Below are 12,739 nucleotides of genomic sequence, written 5' to 3' on the forward strand. Positions count from 1 at the left end.
ACCAGCGCTGGATGTAGGTGAGTATGAAATCTTTCTTGCAGAGCCATGTTTTTGGGAAATCCTACTGGAGAAGAGGACAGATTCATCTGGTATAGGTAAGCAAGTGTGTGTAATAAACTTATACTGGACACTGTGTGTGTGTTTTTGTCTTTTTTTTTTTTTTTACTATTTATTTTACAGTGAAGTTACAGGTGCCGCATGTCTGCTGGCACTTGTAGTTCCACAAGTGCAAAATGGCAGGCATGTAAAGTACAATAGTGTGACATTATTTAGGTCCCCCTATTACCCCCATACCCACCGCTCCAGGGGTATGGGGATGAGCCCCAGGCTTCAGCATAAGCCTGTGGTGTTCGGGAGAGGGGGGACCCTTTTTTGGGGGGTCCCCGACTCCCCCGAGATCACCGGCTTGCGCTGACCGACTTGGGGTGTAATGCTTTGGACCTGGAGCCCCGGTGATTGGGTCTCCGGGCTGTGGCATTACACCCCGATCGGTTGGGTCTGGTACTGGTCTTAAATATAGGGGGTACCCCACGTCTTTTTTGTCCCCTATATTTAAAACCAGCACTAGTCCCTGCAGCCTGGTGTTGGTTTCTAAAATACGGTGGAACCCTACACATTTTGTTCCCGTATTTTTAGAAACCACCACTGGCTGGCAAGCCTGGGGCTGGTTTGGCTTTTGGGGGGGGACCTTGTGTAATTTTTTTTGTAAATTTTTGCTACTTTTTTTTTTTTTTTTACAGTTTCAACAAAGACGGGAATTTTCGGGAAATATTCTAGGGACCACCCTAAAGATGTGTAGACATGGGAAATCACTATGGGTACCCCCATTTTTATCTCCTGAAGGAAGTCAGGGTTTCTAATAGCCGCGGCAGGGAAAAAGACCTGGCAAAGCTATTTAAAAATCCGACTTTATTTTGCAGGCAAAAACAGGGTCCCCCATGTCTGGACATCTTTAGGGGGGTCCCAGGCATATTTCCCGAAAATTCCCGTTTGTATTCCTTAATGGGGTCAAGGGTCATTTTTAAAAAAACAGGGATAATTTTTCAATTCACTACAGCAAGTGAAAAAAAGTGCAGAATTGGGGTTTGGGGGTGCAGGCTTATAAATAATTGCCTGTACTTTTGGGAATGTCCCCTTAAAAGGAAATGTTCAAAAAAAAATTGTTTTAAAAAAAAAAAAAAAAAATCGGGACACCCAAAAAAAAAAAAAATTGTTGTGAAAATATAAAAAAAGGAGAAAAAAAAATGCCAAACTAACAAAATTAATTTTGGTGGGGTCCACAAGTATGTGGCAGGTTTTTTTTTTTTTTGCGCAAAGTAGCGGCAGGTGCATTTTTGCAGAATTTAAAAAAAATTACTTTAGGGACTTAAAAATATGCTAGTACCCATATTCATGTACCCCAAATTTGATGGGACCGCTTTTAAAAATGAAAAAAAAGCTAAATGCTCTTCTGCATCACTTCTTCAAAGTCGGGAAAAAAAACACCTGCTTCGGCTATGTAAAAACCCCGACTTTCTTCTGCAGGCAAAAACGGGGGTACCCATAGTGATCCCCCAGGTCTGGACACCTTTAGGGGGGGTCCTACAATTATTTCCAAAAAATTCCCATTTGTTTTCGCGGATCCAAATATCGCGGGTCCCGTTTTCGACGATTTCATATTGAATACGGGGATAAGCGGGAGCGCGCGCAATACTTTTTCGCCAGCAAAAGCTCCGATGTGCAGCGAAATCTTCGGCGAGCTTAACGTTTCCTATTGAATACCCCTCTATGTGTTGATATTTTTATTCCCATGTGTATTTCAGCAAAAAACTGAAGTGAACTAATTTATAAAAATTTCTTACTATGCTATGAAAGCACTGACTGTTCAAGACAGTCATACTAAAGGTGCGTATCCATTTGACGACTGTAAAATTAGTGCACTATGACGACATTACGACATTGTAATCGTGCAGTTTCACAGTCTGTGATGTGCCTACACTGAGCGATCAGTCGTTCAGTGTAGACACATCAATCATCCCGTAACATGCTTAAACCTGACGTTATCGTCAGGTTGTCCAGCATGTTCGGGCGATGATAGATGTCAAAAACGAGCGCATCGCTGGTCATTTTTTACATTAAACTGCCCGATTTGCAAACGATCAACAAGTGATTGAACAATAACTGTCGTTATCGTTCAATCGCCCTGTTTAATCACGTAGTGGATATGCACCTTTAGAGTTGCATTGCTAGTCTTTCTGTTCTGCTTAAATTTTAAATGTAAACTTTTATATTTTTATCATAGGTCCAACGTGACATTTGTTAAAGATCCCGGCATTAAATTCTCATGGAAGGTAAATTTTAAGGTTTTTGTTTTGGAAGAAAATAAATTGAATATATATTTCTTGCAATATAGAAAATTGCACGTTGAACTGTTCCTTTCATTTACTTTGTAGTTGCTTCTGGTGGTAATAATCCTCCCCATATATATCTTTCTCTATTGCTGTACAATGGTGGGTAGAGCAAGACCACTACAAATCACTTCATGAACAAATGTCAATGAGTTGCATAGTATTATCGGAGGAAGTTCAGAGACGGTATGGGTACAAAATGGGGAGCCTACCAGCATTAGTAAGATGCTGTCCAGAGACATGGGTGCAACCAGTATAATACCCCTTTTACAGCAACCCGAATAACCCGGGTTATTGCTGGGTCGAGCAGCAGTGTGAACGGCTCCCAAAAAAATTACCCGGGACGATTTACTCAGCAAGCTTACTTGGGTTGAAAACTGGTTGTTCCCGGGTCATGCGGCAGTGGAAACGGGTGCTGGCCGGATTATTTGACCTGGCTAGCTCCGAAAAATGCTGATTGGAGCTTCTGGGACGCTGGCAGATGATGTCATTTGTCAGTGCCCTGCAGAGAGAGATGCACATGCAGCCATCTCTTTCCTGCCTAACCTGCGCCACAGCAGCCACAAATGCAGGCTGATACATAGCCTGCCACAGCCAGAACTGCAGCCTGCAACACAGCCTGACCAGTCTGCCATCTTTGCTGAAATGCTGTGAGCAGTCCCCACCCCTCTTTTGTTACCTCCTCTTTGTCAGCCCTTAAAAAAAGATCATTTTTAATTACATCTATAGGGAAAAGCAGGGATTACTCGGGTTCAATGTAAACGGGGCCAACCCGGGTCAAGTTGCAGTGTAAATGGGGTCTGAAGCCAAGTTTGATCCGGGATTGACCAGTTTTCAAATTCCCAGGTCAGACCCAGGATTTTGGTGTAAAAGGGGTATTAGTAATAGTGTTCATTCTAGCTCCGGCGGTAGGTAGGGCGCCGGAGCTAGAGAGGGCACTTCCGCGTGCGCCTACCCGAAAAGGGCGTGGCCGTTGAAAAGGGGGCGTGTCTATAAGACGCTTCACCTTTTAGTCACTTTTTGGGGCGTGCCCGGCACTTACGGACACGCCGGCCAGACTCCAAGCGTTGCTGACGGGTAGAACAGATGCTGCGCGCATGCGCCAAGTGTCTATTCACCGGCGGTGACCGGGTCACCGCACATTTCCCCACCCGCGGGAGACTGCAACCCGCGGGTGAATACGTCACCCGCAGGTTGTGTTAGCGGGTCACGGTAGGGCGTTTTTTGCCCTCCAGAAGGAGGGCAGGGTGCAGCGCCCCGCTAAGACAGCCTTGCGGGTGCGCTAAGTAAGCTGCTGTCCAGAGACATGGGTGCAATAAAATGTACTAGAAATTAAGATATTAGGCAGAAGATTCCTGACGTGTGTCAGAGTATGCAGGAAAACACGAGGAAAGAGGGCCCTGCTAGTGAGTTTACTGAAGAATTACAATTCTGGAGGGTTGTGGTGGACACAAAGAAGGTAACAATCAGTAGGTGGACAGGTGTGGTACAGTGGCAGTAGGGGATTAGTTAGGTGTAGGTGGTGTCACAGAAAATAAAGACTAAGACAGCGCTAATGGAAATAATTAGTTGCCATAGTTTAACATTTTTATTTTTATTTTTTTTAAAGTGATAGTTAAAAGGTGTATATACATTTTTAATACAGGTATATAAATAATCAAACCTATATAACAGAGCTGACCATGGTGATTATAACTGGAGTGTATGATGGGTGCAGACAGTACCACCGAGCAGTTTTGTTACACAGGTATGAACGCATTGCCGTGTGTACTCGTGCAATGGCATGCATACTTTTACATATTTCAGTTTATTTTGGGAGTGCTTCTTTATAGTTTTTATTTGTAGTCTGTCATTTTGAGCATTTTGTCATTGGACTTTAACTCAATGGAAGTTATCGTCGAATTAGCACAAATGATTGAGATTACAATAAACAATGCTACACAATTCACCTTTGCCAAGAACGTTTCTAATTACATACATATATATATAGATTTTTTTTTTTTTTAGCTTAAGTGTACACTTAACGTTTCTTTGTCATAGTATCTTCATTTACTTTGAATTTAGCCATATATTTTTTTGTGTGTTTTTATTATGAAGAAAAAACACATCACACAATAACAGTTGGTATTGTATAAAACACAACATGGCAATCCCAAAAAAATAGAAAAACCGAAAATAGAAATTACAAAACATACAAGACTACTTTTTTTTTTTTATTATTATTTCTAATAACAATAGGAGGAAAGTGACACTTGAAAAAAAAATTGTGGCAACAGATAAAGTTAAAATGCGGGAGACCCTCTAGCATGCACTTCCATGTTATACTATCTGGTCATACTAACAACTTTTCTAACATGATCTCTAGTAGATAATGGAAGTGTGACTAAATAGGGGGGCCGAATCGTGAAAAATTTCTCTGCTCGGGATTCCACATCAGTAGTACACTCAGGGCTTGGTTCAGCAAGGATTGCAAAGCTGCACGCAGGCCATAGATATGCAGTATGATCTACACACGTTGGCAGCTTTGCAGTTGCGATCCTTGCAATAATGCAAATGCAGCAGGAGGTGTATGACGCATCCTGCTGCATTTGCGTGCACAGCATCGCGACGGAGGTTGTAGGCTGGGATCACCATTGCGACCTCAGGTTGGCCGGTTTGCGAGCCCCGAAGACTGCATATGTCCACGCAGTCTCTGGGCTGGCCACTTCCAGAAAACGGGTGGACACGTCCCTGGGGAACGCCGGCCGCCCCACACACCACTCCTTAAATGCCTTTGCCTGTCAATTGGGCGGAGGCAATCAAGGGCTTGCGTGTGTTTGAGCAGGACCCATACTGCACACTCTCAGAATGGGTCCTACGCACGCGCAGATTCAAGAACTGGCAGCACTACTGAATCAAGCCCTCAGTCCAGTCCATTTGATAGGCTAAGCGGGGTAACATGAGGGAAATTGAAACAGGGTCGGAATGTATCCACCGAGATTAAATTGTTTTCTTAGAAGCTGCTGCTATGCGAGGCAATAGTAATTGAACTCCCTTAGAAATCTGAGATGAATTTGAAGGAGTATATTGGTTCCAAAACACCCAGGACATATGGACCCTGAAAGGTATACCTAACTCTTGACTAATGTCATTTTGCACATGCAAATTTAGCCATATTTTGATGTTAGAATGTGTTATGTATAAACCCAAACATGTTTAACAAAAACGTTATAATGTTTCAGTATATTATTAATTGTCATGCTTATATAATATTACATTTAAGGTATAATGGGATATATTTAAACAGAAAAACACACATGTATTTGAGTGGAAGATCTTTTTTTATTTTTGTTAAAGTTTCTTAAATTATGAATTGTAATAACATAAAATCATCACATTGTGATAACATAAACATTGGGCTTTTTCCATACAAGAATTTCCAGAAGGATGTGTAAGGGTAACACACTTGCAGATGTGTGATGGTGCTGCAGCACCAAATGTTCCTACTCCCCTTCCACCAACTCAATCCCCTCCAACTGTGTCTGCCAGAACTACAACAGACCCAACATATGATGTTACTGGCAACATACCAGTGCCAGTTATTAGCACATAATCAAATAGGCAATGTCCAGATTTTATAGTAGTCCCAAGTCAAAATAGATCATGGAAAGATCTGGATTGAATTGCCAAAAAAGTTTTTTTTGCGTGGACGCTTTGCTGCAGACTCAGGACCTTGCTTTTCCTGGATTCGGATGGACATTTGTGTACCCTGCCCAAAGCTGGTTCCTGGCGTGGCAGGACACAGGTCCACCTCTTGTGAGCTCAAACTTGGGCCATGTAGTCTTACTTTTATCACCCTCAATCTTGGTGAATCTCCCTTATTACGGAGGCTTTCTCCCACATGGTGGTCTGCATACTATCAATGGCTGCAGTCTGGCTCTCCACACTAAGTGGTGGATGGGGGTGACACTGATGGCGTCATCCGACAGCAGCCCTTGATGGTGTTCGTCTTCTGAAAAACAAAGAAAATAAAAAAACATGATTTTTAAAAAGCTAGAAAAAAAATACAAAAAGTTTAAATATTCAAAAGTACGAGACACGGCATGCGGGACTTCATTGGCAGGCACCGCAAGATGTCCTAGGTGGGCATCTGCCAGCAACCCCCTTTCTAAGGTCCCCACAATTTTCAATTTTTGTGGGGTCAATTCCAAGATCTGAGGGGTGGGACAACCTGGTCCATTTTCGTGCTTGTTCCGGGATTTCAATTTGCTCCTGAGCTTGCAGCGAAGGTCACTCCATCTTAAGAAAATAAATAAATTAAATAATAAACATTTGGAAAGCATTTTTTTTTGTTTTTTTCTCTCTGGGTTTCTTAAAAGGTGTTAAATGGCTGAGTTTTGCACTTTTTGTTAATTATGGTAAAATAATAGCAAGCATTTCTAATCAGATTTAAGTATTTCCAGCATTTTGAGGGAGCTGTTGAACCTGGTGGCAGAATTATTGAAGAAATGGACCAGGGGATGGGTGGGTGGAAGTGAAGATGCACTGGGTGGATGAGATTAATTTAGAGAAATATGCCCACACTGGCTTCCAGATACAGCGGTGTGGAAAAGGGAAAGAAGAAAGTTTCATTGATGAGAAAAGGTTAATGGAATTGAAGAGGTTGTGGGTAGAGGCCTGTTTGTTGCAGACAGGTTTGCCATTCCAGAGCATGCTGGGGAAGGGGTGGGAGAGATGAGGATGGCTGGCTTGCAGGGATTTGTGCAGGTTGGGCATATGATTAAGGGCAGCTTGTGGATTAGATAAAGTTGTTAGGGGATGGGAGAGTACCAATGAGAAGTGCTGCAAAGGGGCACAGCAGGGGCTACGTGTGGCAGAGGATAAATGAGAGAGGAAAGTGTGTGTAGGAGGGGCATAATGACTTAACAGGGAAAGAAGTGAGGTGGGAGAGGAGTATGAAGTGTACAGAGCATAAGTAAGTGGCAGTGGAGGTGTGGAGTGGTATGGCCGATCCTGCAGGTTAGGTGAAAATGGGGTATTATAATTCTAATTAAACAATGTGAATGCAGAGATGTGGTAAGATGATGGCAATTTAAACTGATTATTCAAAACATGGCCGGTAGCAGACTTTTGATCTGAGTGTGCAGTAGTTTTGTACTCCTGGGGCTATATTTACAAAGTGGCAGCTTGGAGCTGAAAATTGAAAGCGACTCTAACATTAAGTGTAAGGCCTGGCGTGCTTTGCACTGAAATGTTAGTGCGGCTTTAAGTTTTCAGTTGCAATCCGCCGAGAAGCTGTGCCTTACAAAAGTCGCCTGGTCTAGACATCTGAACTTGCATGGTGATCATGTCATGTGGTGGAATGGCATAATCAGAATGCAGTCTTATATATCACATCCTCAAACCAGAACCCACTGAAGATCAATTGTGAAGTTCTACTTCAGGAAAATTAACGTTAATGCTGAACTTCCCCTTTTATACTGATTTGAACAATCCCGCCCCGTATGTAGCAAATGCAGTTGTCGACTTTGTATATGTAACCTTTCATATGGAAATGAGCTTCGCTAAAGTTTCTTGGGCAAAATACTAAACCTGGTTGAAATGTGATTTTAGCATAACATTAAGGGTTCAATTTAATTACATGCGATCTTGCCTCACATCCTGCATTTTGCTGCGCACCCATTTTTGAGTACGGGGTAAAAGGCACAATGTAGGCGCAGTGTATGGTACCACTGTTGGCGTTCAGATGTTGTCCCAACCGCATATTGTTGGAATTGCCCCCACATCGCAGATAACTGAATTGCCCCCTAATCCTTATACCAGACTATGGTTCTGCATAACAAAAAACTGCAAATAAGTTTATAAAGGCAGAGTACATGTTTATAGAAAGTTTTGTGTATCTAAAATGAAAACTATCTTGTTCTAAACAGATAGAAGTGAATGCTTTAAAACTGTGCTACACTCTGCTAGATAACTTTCACTGTTCCAAATATTTCCCTGGAATCCTCTGGCTGAAAACTAACCATTCCACTGCAGCTCTGTTAAAAAAATTACATTTAAAAATGATCACCTCCCCCACTTCAGATACCTCATGCATATTATTCAGCTCCATTAGGAGCCTAATAATGGCTTTACTTGCTCCATATCTTAGGAAAAAAAATGCTTGTTACAAAACTATTCAATTAAATGTTTCTTTTTTTATTATGAAATGCTTTCACCTACTGTCTAACACATCACGTCTTTTTAAATCCTGTTTTGTTTTGTTGCAATCATTTACATTAGTTTTTGTAATACTGCCATCAGTAAATTAGTCCTGTGCTTCTCCAGGGGATGCTGATCTGGAGCTCCTAACATCCTTACTGGAAGAAAATGAATCTGCTGAGAGCAGTGGTGCAGGCAGTCCCGATGCCACAAGTAACCCTGATGAGTACGATGAGCTATTTGATGGAGATGAAGAAGGCTCTTACCATGAAAGTGGCAGTGAAGGGCAGGACATTGGTGGGGTACAAGAAGATTTCACTACACTATTTGGAGATATTGATGATCTTGAAGACGATAATTCTGTACAACAGAGCAAAAAGCCATCGCTCACTCCTAGCCGGGAAAAGTCAAAGCAAGAATTAGAAGGTATGGCACACAATTCTGAACACTGTTTAGGTTTTAGGTGTGTCCTTATGGCACATTGCTTATGTTAAGGGGCCTATCCATTAGGCGACCTGAAAGTCTGAACGTCCAGCGTTCAGACCTTCATGTCGCCGAGGTGCGGTGCCCGCACTGAACGGCGTTCACTGAACGTCATTCAGTGAAGGAGCCAGACCTCCTATCTCTGAACATGCAGAACCTGACGAGTGTCGTCAGGTTGACGGGCATGTTTAGTAGATAGTCGGGGACGGCTAGGACCCAGTGTGCATGCGCATCGCTGGTCCTTGCCGGCTATCCATTACCCGACTTTGTGAACAATCCGACCAAAACCAGAGGTTTTGGTCGCATTGTTCACAAAGTCGGGTGATAGGCCCCTTTAGGCTTCCCAGTGTCTGTGATCCTAAGAAAATTCTATTTCATGACCATTTATTAAAATGAGACCTTTTCCTCAAACGCATGTAACACAGGCAATGATGATTGACTATGATAAAGTGCAGAATAATTTTCTTCAAATTTGTATGCATTGTGCATATGCACATTAAAGGGGTCTGTAAGTGGTGCTCACACCTGTATGTATTTCAGGCAGAGTGCTGGTCACTGAGGAGAGCACATATTAAATATGAAGGAAAAATATTGGACACATCACTGTTGTAATGCATTTAGCTTCACCAACTGCAGATTATTTAAACCTTTTTGGAATGAGTTATTCATTCACCATAACACCTTACATAAAGGCAAGATTTATATTCATTATTTTCTGCACATAGGGCCCTCTGAGTATGTACTTGGTGTGTAATGAAGTGAATGTCACCAAGTCTCTCTCCTGAACATGTGACGTAAGATCTAGCTGCAGTATGAGTAAGTCTCAGATAGTGACATTTTTCAGGTAGATGTCCGATTGCTTTCACAAGTTAAGGATGCTGACCCTAGAGGAGGGGTGTCCTAGTCGGTGGCTGGGATGTAGAGGGACTTGGACAACTTGGCACTGTACGGGGAGCTTGTCGCCTTTCGACCCCTGCTCGGGAAGCTGGCGACATCTGGCCAGAGGTGAGCTTATCTGCCACTTTCCAAGGGCTACCTATTAGAGGGGATCCTTAAGGAGGGAGGGCGTTACTGCAGGATGACTGAGTAAGGAGTATACCTTGGTCATGTTAGCCAATGTTCGGTGTTCAGCTGCACCTCCATCTGTCAGTGGGGGGTTATGGTTAGCTGGAGGCAGAGCAGAAACGGACCAAATAGATCTGCATCTATTAAAAATGCAGGCACTCTTTTACCATAGTGCAATGGAAAAGGGAAGAGTGCATTTTTAAACTTGCAAAATGGGCAGCGTATGGTGCCATGCTAAAACAGCCTAGCAGGAATATCATGTAGATGTACACCCTACTGATAAATATAAGTAGATTTTTTTTCAAATAAATTGTGACTAAAACAAATAACCTTAAATTCATTTCATAAGCTGCAAAGTAAATTAGAACTGAAAAATAATTGACTTTATAGTCAGAATTCCAAAGTGACTTCTGCTATCCTTTTGATATTTCCTCAAATGCTAGTAGTAATTTTATTACCTCAAATGAAAATAAATAAATAAAATACAATTATAATTGTGTATAAACTGTTTTTGGTCTTAGTTTTTTTTTGTTTAGTTATATATTGCTAATGTAACTTTTTGAGAGTACAAGCTGTCACTTAAGCAAAGCTGAAAATCTGGCGACATGATAGTGCATGGGTTTGGGAAGGGCCTGGACTGTTTTTTTTTGCTTGACAAAGAGGATCATCTTTCACAGCCATTTATGCAAGGATTCACACAATGACTTGTGTAATGTATATCATTGTATTTATTTAATCTTCCATGCAAAATCTTTGTATTTGCAGATCTGTAACTTGTGTTTAATGCATTCCCTAGTTTTTATTTGACCATTAATTTACTACCTTTTTATTTTAATACTAGATGAATTGAGAAAAATGCAGGAGCAGATGAGGAAGCTGCAGGAACAGCTTCAAGAAACTGGTATTGCCCAGTCGCCAAGCTCTGCTACACAGCAGAGAGCAACTAACATGAAGGTGAAAGGTAAACTGTACTTTGGCATACCCTACTGGACACTGTATAGTAAACATGTACACTAATAGTGCCTTATTCCGCTACGGACGGAATTGTAAAGCTGCTCGCAAGCAGCTTTGCAATTCCGTCTGTGCATATATGGTAATGCACAGGTTGTCCAAACGCAGCATCGGATACTCTGCGGAACATCAGCCTTCTAAGGTGACCCATGGGGTCACGTAGCTGACTGCCGCAGATGAGAGGAAGAAGCCAGGAAATCTGTCAGCTGATGGAGATCCTGGCTTCTTCCCTTCCCCCCCCCCAACGGTGACGACACGCCTCCGTTTTGTGAAACTGAGGCCATCGCTGCCCACAAACTGCAGCAGACTGTCAATCGCTGCCAGTCTACATGCGGGATCGCAGAGCCATTCTATACATGGGCAGAATGGGTCATGCGTCTGTGCAGATTCCCAATCATCGGGAATCTACGTTTAGCAGTTGTATAAGGCCCAATGTTCACTCTAGGAAATGCAGGGGGCAGCTATCCAAAAATACCCCGATAAAGGGGCATGGTCAATTAAAAATGGGCCATAACCTTGAGACGCGCTCCCTTTTCATCACTGTAGGGGGTGTGCCCAGCACTCACGGAGATGCTGTGCTGCCCCAAGCTCTCTGCACAGTGTGAATAGATGCGCACGGCATCTATTCACTTGCTTGTGATTGTTTTACCGGTCCTCCCCCATTAAATAGTCACTATATAGATCTTAATTGGGTTTGTCTAAAATAGAAGAGATGAGTGATATAAAATGTTGGCTTATAGCTATGGTAGATTTCTTTCTTCAATGCTCGGGGATTGCGATGGGGTCCACAGGAGCTGGCACTTAACTAAATCTGTAACTTTTCAGTAGCCTAAGCTCCTCCCCTGTGCACCCCCAGTCGCTAGTTGTCGTGGTAGATACCTTTGGGAGGGGGCTGCTTGGCAGCCCTGATAGTTAGATTTAAATTTATTTGTAATTTTTGTTTTTTTATTTATAATTTGGTTTCACGCTACTGCTGGCAGCATTCAGCGGGCTTGGGGCAGCAGCAGGGAGCAGTGGTTTGGGCTTGTCGTTATGCAACCCCGGTTGGACGGACCGCCTGGACTGCAGCGCACCTTCGCCCTTTTAGAGGCTGTGGGGTGCGAAGTGGTTCTTGATGGCTCCGCCATTTTTATGGTTTTATGCAGCGGCTCCATACCATTTAGTGCGCTGGCTGGCCGGGTTCCCTGGTGATACCAGAGTCCCCACAGAGCTGTGGGGGTCTCTGCACTGTAGACTGAGAGTAGGGGTTGTGGTCTGCGGCTGCTGATCTCCCGCTCTTGCTCGGCCTGCTGGTTGTGCGGTCTTGCAAGCTGCGTAGGATGTAGGCAGCCGTGTATGATCGACTCCTCGGCACCATGGCTTCAGCATCACTATCGCCTACGGGTGTCCATAAGCACCTCTCCTCTGTGGCGTTCGGGGGTAGCCTGCTGGGCAGCTAAGTACCCCGACTGTAGCTTATTACTGCTAATTTCTACTTCAGGGTCCATAGGGGGTCCACATGGTTGACCTTGGGGTATAGCTGGATCTGGATCCACGGGCACCACACAGTTAAAGCTTTCACTGCTCCCAGGATGCACTTGGGTCCGTCGTCCTCTATACCCCGAGCCACAGGC

At 43.2% G+C, this 12,739-nt stretch overlaps 1 protein-coding gene across 1 annotated transcript in view; it reads left to right on the forward strand.

The window, feature by feature from the left end:
• Positions 1 to 12,739, forward strand: part of MCM10 (minichromosome maintenance 10 replication initiation factor) — an 86,148-nt gene that overhangs the window by 5,955 nt on the left and 67,454 nt on the right. Inside the window, exons 2-4 of the mRNA XM_088468773.1 lie at positions 2,282 to 2,330; positions 8,694 to 8,993; positions 10,957 to 11,076. Of these exons, the coding sequence (XP_088324899.1) occupies positions 2,324 to 2,330; positions 8,694 to 8,993; positions 10,957 to 11,076 (427 nt within the window). The 5' untranslated portion in view covers positions 2,282 to 2,323. The remainder of the gene's footprint in view (positions 1 to 2,281; positions 2,331 to 8,693; positions 8,994 to 10,956; positions 11,077 to 12,739) is intronic.

Source organism: Taudactylus pleione, unplaced genomic scaffold (genome assembly GCF_031769625.1).
Source record: "Taudactylus pleione unplaced genomic scaffold, aTauple2 ptg000086l, whole genome shotgun sequence".
In the NCBI taxonomy this organism is placed as follows: domain Eukaryota; kingdom Metazoa; phylum Chordata; class Amphibia; order Anura; family Myobatrachidae; genus Taudactylus; species Taudactylus pleione.